Here is a 24,576-nt window from a genome sequence, read left to right as displayed (position 1 = left end):
TTTTATAAAACACACCTATATTGGTGCTAGCGGAACCCTAAAAAACACAGCAACCCAGGATACAGGATTAATTAGAGGAGGCGGCAAAGAGCCATGTCTTTAGTTATTTGTTTATTTTTTAACTCTTTTTATTAACAGTCATCGACTTCAGATCTTTAGTTAATTTTTAAAGAGAGAGTGATGAGTTTGGGATCTTAAAGATAGGGGCAGGGAGTTCTAGAGTTTACTAGCTAAGTAGGAGATTCTACTGCCCCCCCAGGTGATCCTTTTTTGTGTTTGGGATGATCACCAGTTCGACTGTGGTAGATCTTACGTCTCTCCGAGGGAAGTACCAAGTAAATAAATTTTGAAGGTATATAGGGCTCTAGCCATGCAAGGCTTTATGGGCCTGACGGAGCACCTTGAATTTCACTCTGTCCACCACTGGCAGCCAGTGAAGATCCTAAATCGTTTTGGAGACACTGAATTTAGGGTGCTTAAAAAGTAACCATACTGCCGAGTTCTGCAGAGATTGTAATTTCAACTGAAGCCCTGTATTTATCCCTAAATAAAGGTTGTTACAATAATATATCCTTGAGAAGATCAGTGCTACCATCACAGTTTTTTGCAATTTCCTGAGAATAAATCTGAACATCATCTTTAGTATCTTGATTTAGAAAAAGTAAGAGAATGTAATGCAATTTACTTGGTTTGAGAAATTTGGTTGCTCATCTAAGAGGACTCCTAAGTTTTTTTGCCTTCTGAGCTGGAGAAGGTGGTAGACCGAGATCAGCCGGCCACCATGTATTGTCCCAGGATGTGGAGAATTAGTTCAACAGCCTTGAATCCTTCTTGAATTGGGTCAGTGACGCAGACTTGCTCAGGTGGAGGGGCAGAGAGTTCCAGGTCTTGGCAGCAAGGTAGTAGAATGAACTTCCGCCGGTTCTTGTCTTGTGGATTCTGGGGACGGAGGCTAGGGTGCATTGGGCGGAACGGGTGGCAGGTATGTGGAATGAGAGGAGGTGGTTCTGGTACGCTGGTGCTATGTTGTGGAGAGCTTTGTAGGCATGTGTGAGGAGCAGGAAGGAGATTCTCTTGTTGTGTTTTGCTAGTGGAGTTGTTGGAGGTGTTGGATGATGTGGCTGCGATAGGGGATGTGAAGGACCAGTCTGGCAGTAACGTTGTGAACGTTCTGTAGTTTCTTGAAGCTGTTTCTGGGTGACGCCGGAGTAGAGTGTATCGTTGTGGTTGAGTCTACTGGTGATGAGTACATGGGTAACAGTCTTTCTGGATTCTGTGGGGATTCTTCTGAAGGTCTTCCGAAGCAGGCAGAGTATGTAGAAGCAGGCGGAGGAGACTGCTTTGATTTGGGGGTTCATTGTGAGCAATGAGTCCAGTATGATGCCAAGGTTGCGTGCATGGTCCGTGGGGGTGGGAGGGGTTCACAGAGCGGCTGGCCACTAGGAGTCGTCCCAGGCTGAAGGGATGGGGGCCAGGATGAGAACCTCGGTCTTGTCCGAGTTGAGCTTAAGGCAGCTGAATTTCATTCAGGTTGCGAAGGCCTTTATTCCACTGTGGAAGTTGGTTCTGGCGGTTGTGGGTTCGTTGGTGAGGGAGAGGATCAGCTAGGTGTCGTCGGGACAGTAAGAATATTATTGAGTGGGGTATCATTCAGGCGAAAATGCGTCTGGGGTAAAAATTGCTGATTTCAGCAAGAATTGTCATCCCTGCTTCTGGGCATTTGAGTTCAAGTCCCAGGCATGGGAGATAAACTACTTGACTATGAATTGATGGGTTGTTGAGAGAATGGGTACACAGGGCAGATATAGGTTGGCTGGGTTGAACGTGCTTCCTCCTTCAGATGAATGGGTCACTGGGGTCTGCGCCGTGCTTCCACTCCCTTCTTCAGCCCCAGAGACCAGGTGGTTTTATGAGATGTGTTTACGCACCTCCTTAAACTGGGCATCATATTCCTGTACCATGAAATTCCAACTGTGGCAACACTGACATCTGCTTAATATTGGCTTGAGTCCTTATACTTACTTTGATAGCTAGGATAGTTTCAGCATATTTGATATGATAGAGTTAAACAAGTAGCTGACATCATTTCCCTTTCTACAGACACAGATTTGTTTCATACAAGATTTTACTGCAGCAAGAATAGGGTATGCCTTTACTAATGGAAAGAAAGCGACTGCACAATAGTAAGCGATATGTTTAAAAATTGCACGATCAAAAGTTTAAAGCGATATAAAGCTGATTTTCATACTAGGTAGACTGGGAGATACAACTACTTTTAAATATTATTGAACAATAGGTTTGTACGAGAGCAAAGATGAAAAAGACGCCTTTCAAGCAATAAATTACGACGTGCACCTCATTACTAGTTTGTATAAACTACTGACTAACATCCGGATGTCCTAGAGGTACTTTTATACAGAGAAATGACGGAGAACAAATGACAATTATCAATAATAATAATATTAACATTAGGAATAACGCAGGATGTGCAATATGGAACATGAATAGATGGACCTTTACGGGGACTTACAAAAGACATCAGATTATGCAGAAACTAAGAAAAAAACAGGTGTACAAAAACTGAACAAAGAAGATCATTACCTGTGATTTCTCAAGTATGGAAACACGTAGTATAACAGACGTGAGATTAATGGCACAGCCTTTTCTTTCTCATCACTTCTGTACACCATGTCCAGTAATAAAGCGAGCACCTTCAAAATAAGAGACAATAAGAGTTCACCATAGTACAAAAGCAACATCATCAGAAGCTAGTGAATGTGTCTCCAAGATATCCTGGTGAACGAGAAATGTCTCGGACGGTATACACAACATTTACACAATATAAAGACAGCGTCTTGGTAAAGTCTTGAATTAAACAGCAATTCTGGGCTACAAATATGTTTACCATTCAGGGAGCATTTAATATAGCAGCTTTGTGCAAAGCAATCTGAGATCCAATAATGCCATTGCTTCCCTTAGAAGAGCAAACCAACTTGACAAAAAGTGAGAGTGCCTTCTACTGCTGGTTTCCCTTTCAGTGCTATGATTGCTGTGCCATGTTCCTCACGCTGTCAGCCCACTTCTGCGATATTGCTTCTCCGTCACATCACAATGCCATAGGAAAAGAGTGCAATCTACCGGAAAGATAGTAAGGTAGAAGCGAATGCTAGTAACAGAAAAAGGGGGATAAACATTGGACCTTACAAAATAATTGTTTAAGATAAGCTAGTAAGCTGTAAGATAAGCTAGTATTCAAAGCATGATAATTCGTGAATCACACATTTACAGATCTAGGTGAAGAAACCATAACCCTAGCAAAAGTTTGTGAATTCCATTTTAACAAGACCAAATACACAATGGTATATTTAATAATGTGAATATTTGCCGAGCAAGCATAAACGTTTTTTTTCTCATGGTGGCAAATAAAGTAAAGTAAATTCCTGATTTTTCGATAGAAGGCCTGGGTTGGAAAAGAGTTGGTGAATACCATTATACGTGTATGTTTGTGGGCATGCACAAACTCTCAGAGCATTCCAGCCCTGGAACTACCACTTCCTGTCTACCTACAGCGCATGTAAGCAGATGTGTTCCCATAAAAATCTTCATGCAAGTAAAACCTTCAATGAGTGCAAATCCAACTTTTGCACAGCAGGCTAAATGTGCTTGTATAAACAGCTTTGAGAATCAGGCCCATAACATTTTAATTCTGAACTATTTTGTAGAGTTCATTTAGTTGCAATATGTAAATCAGCCATTCATATTTGTGTTTGCTCATAAGTATGGAAAACAAGGGATCTCAGGCACAGTTAAATTAAATGATTTGTCCTAGAATTACATAAATTGAGAAGGAAAAGACAACAGGAGCCATAGGTTAAAATGGAAGGGACAACTGAAAGAAAGAGAGACAGCGACAGTGACAATGTTAGCGTGGCAGGGCAAAGTAAGGACCCATGCAGCCCTATTAAAACCTACAGGACAAATAGCCAAGTGATGATTGCAACAATGGATTGCCTTTGGGAAGATAGTATACTGCAGGGGGTGGTTGATTCCTTGCACTGGTACGTTATGAAGACAGTCAGATAAGTACAAGACGACGTACAGAAGGCAAAGTAGTAATGGGGGGTTTGAAATACTGGTGAGAAACAATCAAGTGATAGTTAAATTGTTGGTGATCTACTCACCGAAGTTCGGTCGACAGACACTTTGCATGTTGGGGATGCAGTTAGTTACAAGCCTGCAAAGCAGGACAGAAGAGAAAGGGGAGTTGGGCAAGGGGGCAGAAGGAGTTCGGTTATCTGATTAATACAGTTATCTCAGTTAATGGAGTGAAGTTGGAATAGCACGAAAAAGCGAATAACAAATTTGAACACAAACAGGGCATTGCTGGAAAGTGAGTGGGCAATACATCACGTAAACATCAATGCTACCATTTCACTAAAGGTACTAACCTGGAATGTTATTATTCTGGGCAGTAAAATAAAGAGAGAGAGATTGTTATGTGACACTACCCAGATGCAGTTATGTTTCAAGAGACTCATTTAAGGGGCAGCAGTTGTAGAGTACTGGAGAAATACGGATAGAAGGCATTGGTCCTTTCAGGATTTACAACTGACTGGACCTCTTGGACAGAAAGGTGATACTATACATACCACACCAAATTTGGACAGACAAAATCAGCTGATTTGTAGAGCGTTGACACTGAATCTTTCTCAGAATACATGCCACATATGATGCACTCCGTTATATAACAAGACATGGTTTCTCTGTTATTACAGCTGCAAACAGGTATACTGATATTAGGAAGTGATCTTAACATTGAGGTTAATGAGGAGATGGACAGGGCAAGACTGAGAAAGGGACAAAGTGAAGCAGGACCCCCTGCCAAACTTTCTCGAGGAAATTGATCTAAAAGATTTGTGGCAGACCCACACCCCATTAGAGACAATATACTTTCAACTGAGGAGACCACAACTTCTCGCAAATTGACTATTTTCTAACACACTTAGCACATTTGGGTTGTTTTACTGCAGTCAGATAGTTAGTGAGGGGAATTTCAGGCTATTTTCCCCTCTGAGTTCAGGGGACAAAAGTAAGCCGCCAGGGAAGTTGGCCATTAACCCCGCAGTATCTGAAAAACAAAAACATTATGACCAAATTGAAGGATAACTTGGGAGCAACACTTTAAAGAAAAAAAGGGTTGGCTGATTCCAGATCATGCTATGGGAAGCACATAAGACTGGAGTCAAGGGCAAAGCCATTCCATTAATTGTAGGGAAAAAGAAAAACAAAAAGAGGGTAAGAGCCACCATTTACCCCTAGCTGGACAGGAATATTGCGCTGTTGCTGAGGATTGTGCATGCAATAGCTTCTTGACCTCCTAGCGACTGAGGTAGGCATTACATTAGGCAAGCTGCTAGTCTGATTGGGACAGAGACAGAGGAATAAGAACTGGGTACTTGAAGTGAAGTACGCCTCTGGGCAGAGCGTTGAAGCAAACTGAGAGGCGGCAGACACCTTTGCGAAACACTACTTATCAGTCTTTTCCTCCACTCATGCACAGTAAAGGGAGAAGTGCATGACTTCCTTAAAGATGCCCGGGTACCCAGGCCCTCACCAGAAGATAGACGCTATAAACTAAGATTTAGCCTAAGGACATTGCGAAAGAAATAGGGATATGCAATAAGGTCAAGCAGCGGGCCCCAACGGCCCACAATTAGAGCTTTAAAAAAGTCTGTTGAGCAAGTTGACAATACATGTTGCATATGTTTGCTGAGGCGAGGTAAAAAAAGAACTCCCTACTGTATGATAAAGGATGGCTACAATTACGGTTATGTCGAAAGAGTCACCTGATGAATGTGCTTTCTACAGGCCCATATCATTGCTGAATGCTGAAGCAAATATTAGTACAATGGTTCACCAGGACTAGTCGAGTTTATGCCAAACGGGGGAACAAAGCTCAACTTATGAAGACTATATGCTGTATGGAGTATACGGAGGATGTGCACGGGCAGACCACTGTGTTATTAGATGCCACAATGGCGTTTGACACCCTGGAGTGGCCGTTTATATTCATAGTCTTTAGAGAGGATGGAATTGGGATGCCAATTCGAACAAAGGGTAGATCTTTATTCAAGCTACAGCTGGCCATGGTGAGAGTTAATGGAGTTATGCCAAGCCTATTCCAATTGGAAAGGTGGACCAGGCAGGGATGCCTACTTTCACCCATTATTTTCGTTTTGGTACTGGAACCCTTTGCAGCATGGGACAGATCAGAACCTTAAATAAGAGGTTTTAGATGGGATAATAGAATCTCACTGTATGCGGATGATGTGTTGCAATAGATGGCACAACCCAAGGTAAGTATCTCCAGGATTCTAAAAGTCTTTGAAATATTTAGGACATACTCTGGTTATAAAATATACTGGGGTAAATCCCACTGACGAGGGAGATACTGATATTTATTCAAGAAGCTTCCAGTTACAAACCTTGTTACAAGGCTTCTGATACCTTAGGATCTACATAACTAGGGGCATAGGTATCTTTCTTGAATGAACCCTATAAAATGTGCTAGGTACGTTCAAAAGAGACGTCAGGGTGGACATGTTTGGAGTGATCTCACTAACCAAATGTTTGTAAGCTCTTCAGAACACCTGGTTCAAAATACCAGAAGACTTTTTCAAAGAATTGGCGGCTAAAGTCAAGTTGCTGTTGTAGAATGAGAGGATGACCTGCATAGCCTTTAATAAATTGACAAGAAAGGTTTATAATGCTGGAATACCTCTTCCAGGCATTAGAAAATACTACTGGGCCACGTAGTTGACAATCATTGATGACTGGGGGGTTGCACCACAGGATGAACCTTCGATTATGGTTGCTACACATGCAATGTGGAGCAGAGGCTATCCAGCATGACTGAATAGAAACAGATCTTCCACAACATTATCAACCCATGTGCGAACAGTAGTGTCAGTGAGGAAGGAAGCTACATAATTTGTTGGATGGAGGTGTGCATTCACTAGAGAGGCACCCTTGTGGGATAGTGACGCAGTCACAGAAGTGGGGAGACAGAAGAGAATGTGATGGGACCTCATAGGAATTAGTAAACTCGGAGATATATACGACAGGGTGATGAAATGATTTCCCTGGCTATCGCCATCAGGAAAAAAGTGATTTTCTTATTCACTGCTTTGCCTTTTTTCTCTTTCAGTGAACCCACAAAAAGCTGATTGTCCAACTGGTGGTCTTTGGTACCATCTATGTAGGAGTACAGCGCTTTCTTGGGCTCCAACTGATAAAGTGTATCTTCCTCCTTAGGGTGGGTGTGGGGGAGGCCTTCAGCAGGAAGGATGCCCATGTCCTCAGAACCAGTTTGTCTGAGAAGAAGGAAGCGTATGGTGTATTGAGACAAAGAGCATGTAGCTCACTCATATGCCGTGCCAAGGGGATGGCAATTAGGAAGACAGTCTTGATAGTAAGGAGTCGTAAAAGACAGCTGTAAAGCAGCTTAAGAGGAGTGCATATCATATAAGTCAGAAACAGATTAAGGCCCCATTGGGGCATGACAAAAGGAGAAGAGGGAAACATATGTTGTGGCCCATTCAAAAATGGTATCATAACCGGCAACTTAAAAAACAAGGGCTGATGTGACAACATTAAGAAGGCCGAAAGGGCCAAACAGATAACCCTTAACATACGAGTTACTTACCTTCGGTAACGATGTATCTGGTAGAGACGATTCTAGCTGCAGATTCCTTAACGTAGAATTATGTCCAGGCGAGAGATTGGATCCGGAAAACTGTTTGCCACAGCATCCCTGCGCGCCGTGGTTGGCGACACCACGAGACTCCGCCCTGACGTCCGCGTACGTGAAGTCAGCGAGGTCACATAAGCCCCACCCTGGCTCGCCGACCTCAGTTTTCTTCGGAGAACTTTACCGCACCACAACGCGGAGCCATCACAAACAAAACGGTGAGAGTTTGGGAGCTTAACCCCAAGGACGAACCCCTGATACCGGCTAAAGTGGTGCGTAACTTGGGGGTCATGGTGGATGGATATGAACAATTGTTACTTACCTGTAAACAGGTGGTTCTCCAGTATTGGTGTCTTTTATAGATTCACATGCTTGAATATTCCCCGTCGTCGAAGTGGGAGTCCCACAGTAAATAAAATAGCAATAATGCTAAATATATATAAATATATATAATATATATGTACACATAATACATGATAAAGAATAGGAAACATAATAGAAACCTCAAAAAACTATTCCTACATAGGAATGCATGGTAAAGAGAAAAAAACTACTTGTAACACATTAGTGTCATTATGTTAGTCCAAATTACAGCCAATCAGGCGTCAGCACCCTCTAGAACCTTCTCCTCAGAAGCTCAAGCCCTCCGATTTTCGTAGTACAAGTAACAAAGAGCGCATGAGGAGAAGAGAGCCTCTGATGAGATGAGGGTGGGTCGCATGTGAATCTATGAAAGACACCAATACTGGAGAACCACCTGTTTACAGGTAAGTAACAATTGTTCTTCTCCAGTATTAGGGGTGTCTTTCATAGATTCACATGCTTGAATAGAATAGAAAGCAGTAACCTCCGAGAACTGAGATTCCTAGGCAAATATATGGAAGAAAACCAAGACAGTATCAGAATAATACAGTCATGTTACACATCATAGCAATCACAGTAAAACATCAAGGAGGGGGGAACAGAGGCTCACCTTATTGAAACAGATGGCGAAGCACTGCCTATCCCACTGCGGTATCCGCTTCATTGATGGCATCCAAACAAAAATGCTTGGTTTAAGTGTGCCTGCTGGACCATGTCGCTGCACGACAAATCTGATGAAGAGGCGCACCAGCAAACAAGGCGGTGGATGAAGACATCACCCTCGTAGAATGAGCCCTCACTGAAGACTGCAATTGTTTACCAGCTTGTTGGTGGCAGAAGGCAATGGCTGAGGAAAGCCATCGATCAATAGTTGGGTTGGAAACTGGATGTCCCTTACGCAGTCGTCCGTAGGCAATGAACAGCTGGTCGGACTTGCGGAAGGAGGCAGTTTTGGCAATGTAAAATTTAAGGCATCCTTTGATGTCCGAAGAGTGCAAGCGCTGCTCCGCCGGAGACTTAGGGTCCGGAAAGAAAGTTCTCAGGAACACAGGCTCATTCAAATGAAAGTCTGTCGGTACTGTAGGTAGGAAAGAGGGGTTGGTGCGGAGCGCCACTCCGTTAGGCCTGAACTGAAGATAAGGAGGCTTAATAGTGAAAGCGTGAAGGTCGCTGACGCGACGAGATGAAGTCAAAGCCAAAAGAAGCGCAACCTTCCAGGTGAGGAATTTGATATCCGTTTTATGGATAGGTTCAAATGGTGACTTCATAAGTTGGGATAGTACAACATTGAGGCGCCAAGATGGAGGAGGGCGCCGAACAGGTGGGAACTTGCGGAAAAGTCCTTTGAAGAATTGGCGGATGATTCTGGACGAACAGAGGGAAGAAGAACCATCGTGTCGGAAACGAGATATTGCAGCTAAGAAAACTCTCAGGGTAGAATGAGAGAGTCCTGACTGAGCAAGGCTTAAGAAGAATGGAAGAAGCTGTTCTGGAGTGGAATGGATGGGATGGACATTGGCTGCAACACACCAATGGCAGAATCTCTTCCACTTACGTTTATAAGTTTTGATGGTAGACGGAGCCCTAGCTTGAGCCAGGATGTCTTTGCATTCCTGAGATAAGTTCAAATCTGCAAATTCAAGGTGCTCCGGTTCCATGCCCACAATTGCAGCGTGGAGGGGTCCGGATGGCACACTAGGCCTCTGTCCATTGATAGTAGGTCTGGACGAGGGCGCAGAGGAATGGGCTTGCATTGGGACAACAGAAGCAGTTCTGGAAACCATGCCTGCCTGGGCCAACGAGGTGCGATCAACAGGATGTGGCAAGGTTGTCTCCGCATCTTCCACAGCTCCCGCGGTATTAATGGAATCGGCAGAAAAGCGTAAGCGAATAGATCGCACCAGTCTATCAAAAGGGCATTCCCGCACGACCCGGGGTGGGGATGCCAACTTGCATAAAACGGGCATTTCCGATTCTCCGGTGTTGCAAAGAGGTCTAGATCTGGGTGACCCCACAGGCGAAAGACAAGATCTAGAGTCGGCTGGTGCAGTTCCCATTCGTGTGTTGAGGAAGTGGACCTGCTCAGAGAGTCCGCCAAAATGTTGGACACGCCCGAAAGGTGGACGGCTGTCAAGGTGATCTGGTGGCGGAGAGCCCAATCCCAGATCGACTGGGCCAAGTGAGACAGATGAGGAGACTTGGTTCCTCCCTGTTTGTTCACGTAGTGCATACTGGTGGTATTGTCCGTTTGGATCAGCACTGACTCCCCGTGAACTACAGGGAGGAATGACTTGAGCGCTAGGAATATCGCCATCAACTCCAGCCTGTTGATATGCCACTTGCGCTGGGGCGGAGTCCACTTGCCCTTGACGGATAGGCCCTGGAGATGAGCGCCCCACCCCTCCAGGGAGGTGTCTGTCGTCAGCGTGAGATCTGGTGCGTGAATGAGAAAGGACGTTCCCATTTCCAGGTTTGAAGGTTGTGCCCACCAAAGCAAGCTCTTTCTCAAGCGGGTTGTGACAGCGACAAGGTCGTTGAAGGACCCGGAGACCTGACGCCACTGTAAGTCCAGTTCTTCCTGAATGGGACGGGCGCACAACCTGAAATTTGGGATCAGTGCAATACAAGATGAAGCCATTCCGAAGCATGATTTTAACGTTCGAACAGAAACGGACTGTTTTCTTCAAATGAGGGAGACCAGACGAAGGATCTTGTGACGTCGTTCGTTGGAGACGAACGCTTTTGAGAGCTTCGTGTCTAGGATCGCTCCCAAGAAGGATCTGGTCTGCAGAGGTGTAAACTGTGACTTTTTGACGTTGATGGTCAACCCCAGGGACTGAAACACCTGCTGGCAAAGGCGAGTGTCCTGACATAGCTGATGGTGGGATTGAGACTTTAGTAGGCAATCGTCCGAATATGAAAAGATTTGAATGCCTTGTAGACGCATGTGAGCCACCACAGGGGCCAGTACCTTTGTGAACACACGAGGAGCTGATCGCAGCCCGAATGGCAGAACTTTGAACTGAAAATGCTTTGGCCCCACTTTGAAACGCAGGTACTGGCGATGTTGTTGAATAATAGGGACATGAAAGTATGCGTCTTGAAGGTGTATGGTGGTCATGAAATCCTCGCTGGATAGAAGACGCAGGATTTCCTGTAACGTCAGCATGCGGAACGATTGGGACTTTAGGAACTGGTTGAGAGTCCTCAGATCCAGAATGGATCGCCAATCTCCGGTCTTCTTGAGTATGAGGAAGAATCGAGAGTAAAACCCCTCTCCTCTTTGATGTTTCGGGACCACTTCGACTGCCCCTTTTAACACAAGAAGACAAACCTGATGGAAAAGCTCCTCGAAGTGTGGAGGAGGCGGGCCACAAGGTGGTGTACACGGGGGAATCTCTACAAACTCTAGGGTATGACCCCGTCGTACAATGTCCAAAACCCAGCGGTCCGAGGTGATCGAGGACCAATGAGAATAAAACAGAGAGATTCGACCTCCAACACTTTGATGGTAAGAAAAGTCATTGGCGCTTAGAGTTGGATCCCCGGTAAGAGGACTTTCCTCTGTAAGGCCTGGAGGACTGCTGGCGAGATTGCTGATTGGGCGTGTAACGTTGGCCGCTCTGTTTGTATGAGCGGTATTGCTGCCCACCTCGAACGTTGGAAGAAGTGCCGCGTCCGCGCGCACCTCGAAAGGACTGCTTCCGAAATTGTAACGTGCCCAAAGACTTTGCCGTATCGGTGTCTTTCTTAATGAACTCCAGGGCGTCATCAATATGGGATCCGAATAGCGATTCCCCATCATAGGGCATGTCCAGTATTTTGGATTGGACTTCCTGCCGGAAGGATGTGGACTTTAGCCAACCTTGTCGTCGGAGTGCAGCCGCACTTGCAAGCAGACGGAATCCTGTGTTAGCAACATCGACTGCGCAGTCGATCATTTCTTCTGACGTTCTTTGTCCATCGCGAAGGATCTGTAGAGCGTCAGCCTTGGAAGCATCAGGCATGAGTTCTATCAGATCTGAAATGTCTGACCACATCTGTCGATCATAACGTCCCAAGATGGCTAAGGCATTGGCTGCCCGGACAGATGTGGAAGCCATCGTTGAGAACTTGCAGCCAATAGCATCCAGGCGTCGACCCTCTCCATCCGGAGGGGCTGTGATAGGAGCCGCTGGGTTCCGGGCTCGACGCTGTGCGGCCTGAGACACTACCGAGTCCGGCTTGGGGTGAGAAAGCAGGCAAGCCGGAGAGCCAATCGGGGCCTTGTACTTTTTCTCAAGGCGCGGTATCTGTGCAGGTAAGGAGTTTGGAGCAGTCATGAGTTTAATTCCTTCCTTCCAAACAAATTCGATGATAGGAATTGTGTGGGCCTGTTTGTAAGGTTTGTCTTTAAAATCATATAGGAAACAGTCCTCCTCACGTTGTGATCTTGGTAATTTAAAGCGCAGAGCTGCTTTATCCATTAAAAGATGGAAACTGGCGATATCCACAGGAGGTGAATCTCCAGAGTTCCTGGCTGAGGTGAGGGCGTCTGTGCCCGATAATCATCCCATTCCGCCATATCCTGGTCGCCTGCTTCATCCGAATTGTCTGGGACCTCTCCGTCCTCGCGCTCCGGGACCGCCTCATCATCCGCATCCTGCGGATAAACCGCTGTATGGATACTAATAGACTTCTGAACCTGAGACGAAGTTGTAGGTGGTAACACAGGCGGCCGAGAAGGTGGAGGCAGTGCTACGGTAGCCGGAGCTGGTGCCGCTGTACTCTGTGGCGTAGCTGGGAAACGGCGGTTGTAATCATCCAGCATATGCTGGAAATTTGAGATCAGAGTTAAAGGAATGGTAGCCATAGGGACTTGGATCAGCTGTTCCTCAGATTGAGACTGTTGATCACCATCACCTTCATCAGAATCCGAGTCCTGACACTTAATTATTAAGTCAGATGGACTTTGTGCCGCTCCAAAGGTATCCCCTTCTTGTTCTGAGTCAGTCTCAGGCTCAGATGTAGTGGCAAACATTGGAGAAGGTGGTTGCAGCTCTGAATCAGAGAGCTGGTGACACAGAACCTTGTCGCGACGATGAGAAGATTCTGAAGTCTTCAAAGGCACTAACGGCAACGAGGCAAAGGAAAGTGGTGCCACCGTCGACGGTGCCGTCGTCGTTAACGTCGACGATACTGACTTGCTCGTCGACGAAGATAGTTTTGGAGAAATCATCGTCGACGGTACGGCCGTCGATGGAATCGTCGTTGAGGTCACTGTCGACGGTCGATCAGCTGTACACTAGGTCGTCGACGAAGCAATCGACGACAGAACGGTCCTCGACGCCAGTGGAACCTCCGTAGACGGAGTCTTCGTCGACGAGGCTTTGGTCGATGATGTCTTAGTCGACGAGTCCTTGGTCGATGGTATCTTCGTCGACGAGATCTTGGTCGACGGAGTCGCCGACGCCGAAGATTTTTTGTAGACTTTCGTCAACGAGGATTCTTTCTTCTTCGTCGGCGAGGAAATGGGAATCGTCGACGGAACTGGCTTAGAAGGCAAGGCAACCCTCGTCGACGTGGATGCGGTCGATGAGACCGTCGTCGACGAAGAAATGCTGAGGTAGTAGTCAGCGTCGTCGTCGAGGATGCAGCAAATGCCGTTCTCGTCGTCGGAGCGCTCGTCGACGCTCCCGTCGACGGCGGAACTTTGAGAGGCGTGGAAACACCTCGAGAGGCAGCAGAAGACGCCTGAGAGCCAGGTCTTGCGGGCGTAAAGGTGGTAGGAGTGGCAGAAGACGCCTCAGGAGCTAGAGGCAAGGCCAACTTCATCTTTTTGCGGAAAGGAGATGGAGCATCCTGTAAACTATTCAGAAAAGGGGGTGGTGATGGACAGAGTATCTGAATTAAGCAGAACACTCGTACCCAGTCAACAGATCAGGGCTTGATCCATCACCGTTTTTTAGCTCATTGCACCATCCCAGCTCAGAACCTGGCTACATGCAAATTAGTCTGTCCCTGGCCCAGTGCATCATGGGAACAGGGCAGACCAAACTACCAAGCCAATTCTTTTACTGGAAAGGAAACAAGCTTCCGGGGACCGGTTTCTGGCATCACAGCCGTCTTCGGCCCGGCTTGCTTGAATCCTGATGGTGCAGTGAGCAAGGGACTCATGTCTGAGCATACCCTACCACGCTTATGGTGGACAAAACGATTCAGAAAAGGGGGTGGTGATGGACAGAGTATCTGAATTAAGCAGAACACTCGTTCCCAGTCAACAGATCAGGGCTTGATCCATCACCGTTTTTTAGCTCATTGCACCATCCCAGCTCAGAACCTGGCTACATGCAAATTAGTCTGTCCCTGGCCCAGTGCATCATGGGAACAGGGCAGACCAAACTACCAAGCCAATTCTTTTACTGGAAAGGAAACAAGCTTCCGGGGACCGGTTTCTGGCATTACAGCCGTCTTCGGCCCGGCTTGCTTGAATCTTGATGGTGCAGTGAGCAAGGGACTCATGTCTGAGCATACCCTACCACGCTTATGGTGGACAAAACGATTCAGAAAAGGGGGTGGTGATGGACAGAGTATCTGAATTAAGCAGAACACTCGTACCCAGTCAACAGATCAGGGCTTGATCCATCACCGTTTTTTAGCTCATTGCACCATCTCAGCTCAGAACCTGGCTACATGCAAATTAGTCTGTCCCTGGCCCAGTGCATCATGGGAACAGGGCAGACCAAGCTACCAAGCCAATTCTTTTACTGGAAAGGAAACAAGCTTCCGGGGACGGGTTTCTGCCTACTGTATCTGAGGGCACCACAATACATTGTGCAGGGGTTGCAGAGAATCCAGTCTACGGCAGCAAAGCTGGTGTTAAACAGACAGCGCAGGTCCTCTACGACGTTGGCTCTGAGAGATCTCCATCAAGGAGAGAATTTGTTTTAAATCTCTCTGCATTGTATACAGGGCAGCACATAGTCAGGGTCCTGTCCCCCTGCAGGAGAAGTTCACCTGGTACAATACTGGGAGGCAGCTCCGCTCTTCGAATGTAAATCTGATAACAACTACCAGATTTAAGAGATCTCGGATGGGGGGCAGAGCCGTTGGTGTGACTGCCTCGCGTGTATGCAATGAGTTACCCCTGGACCTTAGACAGGCCAGTTCCCTGACATGCTTTAGGAAGAGCCTGAAAACCTGGCTATTTCCAAAAGGTGATCTTTAGATCTTCTCACTGACAACTGTTTCTGCTTTATGGTGTCTACTCGACAATCCAAGCGCCAGGATACCCGTAGGGTGGCAGTTTTGCGCTATATAAGTGTTTCATTCAATTCAATTCAAATCAATTCAACAGTGTGCAAAAAAGGGCAGAAAAACAGAAAGGAAAAAGCGAATGGTGAAGAACAGCACCATTAGGGACAGTGCCAGGCACTGCGACGCTGAAATAAAAAGAGCAGAGCACCGCTCTGAAGGGCAATCACGCAAAGCAGAGGCAATACCCTCCCTGAAGGTAGAAACATATGAAACATGACATGTCAGATGGCGGAAGTCTGCACCCATAATCTTTAACAGTGAGATTCGACAAGCCATGAACAGATAAGAAACTACAATCTACCCCAGGACAATGCCATCAAAGAGTGTTGCATCCCCTGTAAAGAGCTATGGGCTGAGGCACAGCCAAGAGGCCCCAACCCAGAAGACCGCAGAGGAGTCAGAAACCCTAAACAATAAAAAGGGGGGAAGAGTATGAGCAGGCCCCACACTGGAAAAAAAAAACAGGTGTATGGATGCAGAAGTACACACGAACCTACCGCCCAAGTACCAGAAAGGCTGGAGTGGAACCAATGGACAGAGCGAAGTATTCTGCCAGGGAGGGAGCGAAAGAGGTACTCGCAGAGAACAAAACCTCCCGGAGGAGGAAAGAGCAGAAGACCAAGCTGAGGGCCCTCAATGAACGGGGAGGAAGGGCGGGTCGTGAAGGAATCTGCGGCTAGAATTGTCTCTACCAGATACATCGTTACCGAAGGTAAGTAACTCGAACATCTGATAGAGACTACTAGCCGCTGATTCCTTAACGTAGAATTAGATACCCTAGCCATACCCTGAGGGGAGGAGGGTCTGCGAGAGAACCTCACCAGCTTGGAATAAACACAGGGCCCAAACAGGGGATGTGTTAGGGTTAGAGGAGGGACGGCTCAGCCCCCACCAAGCAGAAGTAAGCAAGAACAAGAGAAGGGAAGGCCAGGATACCGCAGCCTACCCGAGGTACAAGGGGCATTGTGAGGAAGTCCGGGGAACGGAGGAAGGACTTACTGAGGTGTCGCCATGGGGGGAGTTGCAGAAACGGGTCTCGTACCAAGATCGGGACTCTGTTCAAGGACAACAACAACCATGCCCCTCTCATGTCTATTCAGAGAGACGCCGATGTTGAGAGTAACCTGGAAGCGACCCAGAAGGACTCCGGAATTACTATCGATGGCCCAATGAAAGGAGGCCGATTTCAAGGGGAGGGGTCTGAGACCGGTGGCGCAAGAGGAACAGGAAGGAAGATGAGCGAGTGGAGGAGTGAGGACGGCGGAGTGTAGAAAGAAGACGCGGGACCCGAGAAAAAAGAGGCGGGACCCGAGAAAGAAGTCGCGGGACCCGAGAAAGAAGACGCGGGACCCAAGATACCGGATGCGAGACCATCAGAAAACCCAGAGGAACCGGAGGAGAGCTGGTGTGTAGACTGGTGGTGTCCGGAGGATGCTGGGGAGCGGCCGCAACACTGGAGAGTTGCAGCGGAGCCGGTGAGTGACAGCAGCTCGAGGGAACCGGCAGTTGGGTTGTGGGAAGAGGGTTGGGGTACCGGGCTGGGCTACGGGTAGAATCCTTCTGCATTTCGCCCCAAGTTTGCAGGAATATCCCAGCAGCAAGTTCACAGATATTTTTAGGGACTCGAGTGTATGAGTTTCTTTGGTTTCTATACCATCACAACCTGAATTGTATATGTCAATTATGCTCAGTACTTTCTTCCCCAAGCACCGCCCTAAACCTCCCTAGGCACTAAATACGTTTCCCTCCCTCACTAATCTAACCTCAGCACAAAAGAAGGTCTATCAACACCAAAGGTGTGTGAAGGTATAACTCTCTAATACATACATCAACCCCTTATCTCACGGCTTCCTCCTTTTTTCCCTTCTATGAGCCTCCGGGGAGACCACCTTAGCACAGAGGAAGAGGAGCAAGAACCACCATCCCTGAAAGCCCTATCAAGCCCAAGTTCCTCATACGACAATTCGGAAGAGGAACAAGAGGAAAAGCCACCTACACACCCCATACCTTCCACTGTTGAAAATAAAAATCCTCCTTTTTGAAAACTCATACAGCCTCCTCGCCTGTTTATCAAACCCGCCCTCCCACAGGCATTCACCAGAAAACCCCCATAGGGACAGCCAGTGCCAAAGAGTACCAAAATAAGAAGGAACCACCCAAATCTAAAGAGAGGAGGTGAAAAAAACTGAGGCAGAGCACACCGCAGGGAACACACACAACACGAAGGGGACAGCTGAACAGGCATCAGCCTCTAGGCAGCAGACAAGACAAGAATGGCCTACAGCCGAGAAGCACAGGTGTGAAAAAGGAAGACACATTGCGCCAAGCCCCAGCAGAGCAAGGGGCAGGAGTACGCAAGTACACACAAAAGCCCACAGAGGGGGACTACAACGACCAGGCGTGCGCAGCCGACTGCTGGCACCACTAAGAAGTAGTGTACCCAGAACAAGTCATGCGCAAGACAAAGGCAGGGGCAAGGGAACTCCAGAACAAGCCCCAAAAAAGGACCGCACTGGTGGCACAACCCTACCCACGGAAAGAGGTGGGACCAGCCAGAAGATAAAGAGGAGAAATACGCAGTGCAGAGATAAGCCGACAACCAGAACATAGGAGAAACCATGGGTATGCCTGGAACACAAGGCAGAGGGACAGGGCGGAATGTCGGTTAAAAAGGTGGAGACACCCCAACACGACGCCGTAGACGGCATACCAGAGCCTGACTGGCGATTAATTAGATACTGAGCAGGACAGAACCTGGAGCAGTGGAAGCAGCGCCAAGACAGAAGAAAAAAGACTGCAACCCGCGGTATACAGGAATGCCAAGGAAAGCGAGGAACCCGAGAAGGTGTCCTCACCCTCCCAGCTTAAGACAGAGCTACACAATATCTATAAGTAACCCATCTAGGGTATCACACGTCCCAAAACAAAACATGAGAACATCTCTTAGGGAAAAAATCCCGCAGCAGAGGTCAAGAAACAAAAGGAACCTGCGGAAGCACCACAGATGGCTTACTAATCAGCCAAAACTACACAAATGGCCCAATCTGAGGACCCATATGGCTCTACCAACAGTAAAAAAACGCACCACTAATCAAAAGGGGCTGTACCAGCAGCCAACAGCAGAAGGGTCAACTGAAGGACCCTAAAGGTATCCACACAGAACACGCAGGCTGCCCAACCTAAACACTAGGCCGAAACAGAAAAGTGGGATAACTGCCTCCCAAAAGGCACCTGAGTACCAACAAGTCAAAGTCTATGGAGGAGGAGGAGGAGGACGGAGCCCCGCAAGGAGTCTTTGAATGGCGAAATTCGCGTAGGTATTAAATAAAAGAACCCGTCAAAAGGCAGGTCAACAAGACGCTCCCTAATATTTTCTGGAAAAACACCATCCCGCAACCAAGCATGGCGGCGGAGAGCCAAAGAACTTGCCATAGTGCAACCGAGAGAATCAGAAACATCCAAGGCCGAACGAAGAATAAACGCAGCCAACTCCCGACCATCTAGCACATGGTGCCGCAGGTCCGCAGAGACAGCTTCCTGGGTGGAGCGAGACAGGAGGGACTCCACTGAATCCCATAGGCTGGAGGTAGCCCTGGCCAGCACACAAAGTGTGTTGAGCGCTAGCTAGGTAGCACTAGTAGACGCGAAGATGTTACGTCCCCAGGAGTCCAACCACCGGGCCTCCGTGACGGAGGGAGTAACACAGAAGGCAAAGAAGGAAAGGCAGTCTGCAGAAGAGGGCCCCGGGGTGGCAGGAAAGGCAGACTGGATCGTGCGAGCAGGACGGTGGCAGTGGAGGAGTGGCTGAGGCACCGGATCTTCCGTGGCAGAACGCCCCCAGGCTCCCAGAAGAGAGTTGTGGAGCAAAGCCTCAAAAGGAAGAAGCAGCTCCCCTCCACCAGAGCCCTGGTGAAGGACTTCCAACAAATGGTCCGTAGGAAATGGAGTGTCCGGGTTACCCATCTGTAAAATGCCAGCAGCAGTGGAAATGGCTCAGACAAAGGCAACACCCGCCTCTTTAAGATGACGCAGGGGAGAGAGCAATTTCTCCCTAGGCGAAGGCTGCAAACTCAGCCGCCCATCCCTGAGTCCAGCTGGAGGAAGGAACGGCCAGCCCCTGTAGAATGGGCGATCCATGGACAAGTGGGGGACCTGAGGCGTCTCCGGAGAAGCCTGCGGGGCAACCAACAGCGAGTTGCGGAAGAGAAGGTCCGAGGGTGGAGGCAGCGGATACAGTGAAGAGCCTTCCCTAGAAGACGCCGGGGAAAAAGCAACGACTCGGCGTCCAGTCACCAGTGAAGAGGGGACGAGGAGATGACAAACCTCCGGAGAAGAAGGGACATCTGGAGACGAGTTGACGACCCGATGCCGGGACGGCGCAGTGGAGTCCGCCACAGGCAACGGTGTGTCCTCGATGGGCGCCGAAGCGGCCCCCAGGGGTGCTGAGTCGACCTCCATCATCACGTGCTCCCTAGGAGAATGAGGCAGCGTCGGAGTCGGGTCGGCTAAGTAACGGTGCCGAAAAGGCGCCGGCTCGACCTCACACGAGGCAGCCGCCTGCGTAGAGGACCGAGAGGGACTCGGGAAGGTGCCCCAGGCCCCGGCTTCCACCCGTGGCACCGCCAGGGCTGGGGAGGAAAGCCGCCAGTGCCGGACAGGTGCCGGCCTGGCCTCTGGTAAGGCAGTTGCCTGCCCAGAGGACCGAGAGAGACTCGGGGACGAGCCCCGAGTCCCGGCGATCTCATGCGACGCCACAGGGAACCCCGCAGGGATTTGCGGCAAGGCAGGGACGCCGTGGGTTGAAGAAGGGAACCCCGCAGGGCCGCACCTCGACCACACCACACCCCCACAACCTGAAGCCAAACTCGTCTGCGCCAGGGTCGAAGCCGCCAGCGACTCCGCGGAAGGCCCCACGCAAGGCAAGGGATCCGCAGACATCTCAGGGAGAGGAGGGGGGCCAAAGAATCCTGCAGAGCCGAAGCGTAGGCTTTCATTTGGGCCCTAGTCGCCCCGACGCCAGGAAACGGTGGGTAGGGAGGCGACGGGCGAGGGCGCACATCCCGAAGGGAAGCCACGCCCTCCGCAGGATGAGGACAAGGCCTCGGAGACAAGCTGCAGGACCTATCAGCGGGTGAGCGACGCCCGTGGGGCCGCGGCGAAGGGGGATGCCGCAGTCGGAATCGGCGGCTCCTGGCTTCCTAGGTAGGGGACGGACGCTGTGACGAGACTGACCTGGACAAGTGGGCCGACAGCAATTTCATCCAGTGCTCCCACCGGGACTTCGGTTTGAGGTGCTGACAAGCGTCACAGTCTGTAAAGTCATGGTGCTCGCCCAAACACCACATACAGATAGGGTGAGGGTCCGTCGCAGACATCTGTCGCGCACAAGATGTACACGTCTTGAAGCCGGAAGGCATTCGCACACTGTTCCTCCAACGCAAAAGCGTAAAAGAAGGCTTGAAGACAGGCAGGAACACAATCCGGATCCGCGTTGCACGCGGAAAAGAAGGAAACTGAGTGCGGCGCACCGGAGTGGGGCTTATGTGACCTCGCTGACGTAATGTACACGGACAATGTCAGGGCAGAGTCGCATGGTGTCGCCCTCACCGGCGCGCAGGGATACTGTGGCAAAAGGTTTTCCGGATCCAGTCTCACGCCTGGGAATAATTCTACATTAAGGAATCTGCGGCTAGTAGTCTCTATCAGATTGTGCCCACAGCAAAGCCTTGCTGTGCAAGAGACAGAACAAATGACAGAATGGCCTGGGGGGAGTCAATCAGGCATTTAGGCTTATTTTGTTTTTGTTGAGGGACATCTGGCTGCTGATGTGCGAATGACCACCTCAAGTGGAAGGTCGAAGGTTTTCAGCTGTCGCCGCTCAATCTCCAAGCATTAAGGTGGTCAGTGTGAAGGCCTGGGTGCAGAACTCTGCCCTGCTCTGAGACAGCAGGTCCTCCTGCAGAAGCAGCCGGATTAGAGGACATATGCGCAAATCCAGGAGTTTGGGATACCTCACTATGTGCCCAATCCAGAGCCACTAGGATGACTTGGGTCCAGTCTGTCCTGATCTTCTTTAGAACTCGGGGCAGAAGCAGTGTTGGCAGAAAGGTATACGAGGGCCAGAGTTCCACTTAAGGCAGAACGTGTCTCTGAGCAAGAGATGCCTTGGAAACTCCGACGTGCAAAACTGCTGACATTGTGAGTTCTTAGCTGTGGTGAACAGATCAAGCCAAGGTTCTCCCCATTCGCTGAAGAGACCTTAAGCCACCTCCGGGGAGTAGCTGCTATTCATGATCCATAAGGCATCAGCAGCTGTGCTTGTCCACCATGGCATTCAATGATCCTGCCAGATGGTTCACCACTAGGAACATTCCCCGATGGTCCATCCGTTTAAAGAGGTGCAAAGCCTCATGGTATAGGGTCCATGACCCCACCTGCCCTGTTTGTTGCAGTACCACATGGCAGGGGTGTTGTCTGTGAGCACCTACATCAGCATTCCCTTGATGGACAGCCTGAAGGCTTTCATCGCCAAGCGGATGGCCCTAAGCTCCAGAAAGTTGATGTGGAGCCTGTACTCCACCTCCCACAGATAGCCACCCCAACCCAGAAGTGCTGCATCTTTTACCACTGTCAGCTCTGGGTGGGCAAGGGAGAAGGGTCTGCACTGACCGAATCGCAGTCCAGTAATCACCTCTTCAGATCTTGTGCCACCTCCTCCAAAATCTGAATGTGGTCTGAGAGTTCCCTCTGATGTTGAGCCGACTGGGACTTCCGATCCCACTGAAAAGCCTGCATATGCCACCTGGCATGTTCGACCAGCTGGATGCAGAAGGCCAACAGCCACAGTTGTCTCAGAGTTGACCTCATGATAATCCAGGTCCCAGGCTCAAAGATAAGAATCATAGCCTGAATGTTGTGAACTCTCTTTCCTGGGGGAAAGGCACAAAACCCTAACCGTGTCCAGAATGGCTCTGATGAAGGGGAGCGTCTGAGAAGGAGTCAGGTGTATCTTTGGCACGCTGATAGTGAACTTTAGAGATGACAGTAGGTTTGCTATAGTCTAGAGGCTGTTGACGACTGCCTGGGCTAAGCTTGCCTTCATTAGCCAATCGTCAAAGCAAGAGAAGAGTAGGACCCCTGACCTCTGAAGGTGTGCTGCCACCACTGCCATCACTTTTATGAACACCCAAAGGGCATTGGTAAGACCTAAGGGCAGCACAGCAAACTGAAAACGCTCCTCTCCCACCATGAACCGCAGGTAGTGCTGATATTCTGGCAGGACAGGAAAATGGAAATAGGCATCCTGCAGTTCAAACTCTCCCATCGGGTCTGCAGGATCAAATTCAGGCAAGACATGGTCCAGGGAGAGAATTTTGAATTTCTCCTTCTAGAGGATGGCATTGAGAGGGTGCAGATCTAGAATAGGTCAAAAACCTCCATCCTTCTTGGGTACCAGAAAGTAGCAGGAATAATAACCAAGTCCTACTTCTGGCACCAGGACCCTCTTGACAACCCCTTTGGCTAAAAGGCATGTACTCCATCCTGCATAACGGAGAAATGATCTTCCGTCAGTCGCTGAGGGGACAGTGAAAGGAGTGGCGGAGAAGAGAGAAAGGGTTACGCATATCCCTTGCAAACAATCTGTAGGTCACACATGTATGACATCATTGTCTGCCAGCCCAGTAAGAATCAGTGGATTCTGCCTCCCACTGGTTGGCTGTGCTCCTGCAATTGCACGCTAAAGAAGTTTAGCGTGAGCTTGGCCACTGGGGTGGTAGACACCACTGCTTCTACTGCACGGTTTCCAGTGGGAGTTGGACACCTCAACCAATGACGAGAAAGGAATGGGGAACCGTAAAGGCCCACAGAGTCAGCAGTAGCCATGCTCTCCTATGAATCACTTAAGAGCAGAATCAGCTTTTTACCCAAACAGGCGAGTCCCACCAAAGAGAATGGACTGGAAATCGCTGGAGAATGTAGTCAACGGTAGCCGCGCTTGGCAGCGAATGTCAACGCTAGTGCCTATGGCCCGTCTGATGGAATTGGTGGTGTCCAAGCCACAATGAACTGTGAACTTGACAGCATCACAACCATCTTGCATTGCCTGAGAAAGTACGGGATGAAGGTCTTCGGGTACACCATTGAGGGAACTTGTGTCACCGAATCCCAAAGGTCATGCAAGCAGCGTCCCAACAAACAGCTGGTGTTAACAGATCGGAGGGCAAAGCTCTTAGAAGAAAAGGCATGTTTGCCAAATGTTTCCACCCACTTAGAATCTTTATTAGGGGGAGTAGTAGGAAATGTGTTGGGATTAGAGCAGCAGGTGGAAGCCTGGATCACTTGGCTTTCTGGCGAGGGGTGCTGCGAAAGAAGAAAGAAAGGGTTGGAAGGGGCAGGACGATAGCACCTGGCAATTTGTCAACTGACTGGGAGGGCAGAGCAAGGTTTGGCCCAAACCACAAGTAAGGTATCCATCAATGCATTTTTAAAGGGAAGAAGGAGCTCAGAAGATGTGTCCCCATGTGTGAGGTCTTCAGTCAGAATATTATCTTTACCCTCCAAGGCAGGGAGCTGGAGGTCAAGTACTTTGGACAATCTACACATCACTATGGTGTAGGAAGCAGTCATTATCTGAATCTATCCCAAAAAAGGAATGCAAAGACTATTATCGAGCTTGTGGTAATTCAAGAGGGGGAGAACAGCACCTCGGGAGGATTCAAGAGCACCGTCAGTCAAAGTCGGACCACCGTCAACTCGCTGAGGGAGAGAAGAATCAGGGCCACTGCTTCAGGTGGTGACATCACCATCGGCGTTATTGTGTCTAGAGTCTGACGTGGGTCATGGCGAGTCAGAGGCAAGATAAGTGCACAGGGTACAGTTGGCACCGAGGGTTAGCTTGTCACAGGTGGAAGACATTTTGGCTCCCTGAGGCCCAAAGGCAAGCCAGAGGGAGTCAGCAAAGACCCAAAGAGCTTGGGCATGGCTGCGCAGACCTTTTCGATCTGGCATGGCGTGGCTGAAAGCATGGAAATTATGGTTGTGCTCGACCGAGCTGCGGGAACCGCTCTGAAATTGGCTGAATTCTGGAGCAAGATTAAGAAGGGTGGTGCCACGCCCACACTTGCTCAGGAGAATGAGCGTGGCACAAGGGGGGGAAGAGTTCTACT

At 48.9% G+C, this 24,576-nt stretch overlaps 1 protein-coding gene across 3 annotated transcripts in view; it reads right to left on the bottom strand.

The window, feature by feature from the left end:
• Positions 1-24,576, bottom strand: part of DOP1B (DOP1 leucine zipper like protein B) — an 870,802-nt gene that overhangs the window by 200,670 nt on the left and 645,556 nt on the right. For all 3 annotated transcript variants that reach the window (XM_086935393.1, XM_086935394.1, XM_086935395.1), the window contains exon 29: positions 2,602-2,711. In XM_086935393.1, coding sequence (XP_086791519.1) covers positions 2,602-2,711 — 110 coding nt within the window. The remainder of the gene's footprint in view (positions 1-2,601; positions 2,712-24,576) is intronic.

Source organism: Lissotriton vulgaris, chromosome 8 (assembly GCF_964263255.1).
Source record: "Lissotriton vulgaris chromosome 8, aLisVul1.2, whole genome shotgun sequence".
NCBI lineage: Eukaryota > Metazoa > Chordata > Amphibia > Caudata > Salamandridae > Lissotriton > Lissotriton vulgaris.
Note: the sequence above shows the minus strand (reverse complement) of the source record. Positions and strands in the feature narration are given on the sequence as shown.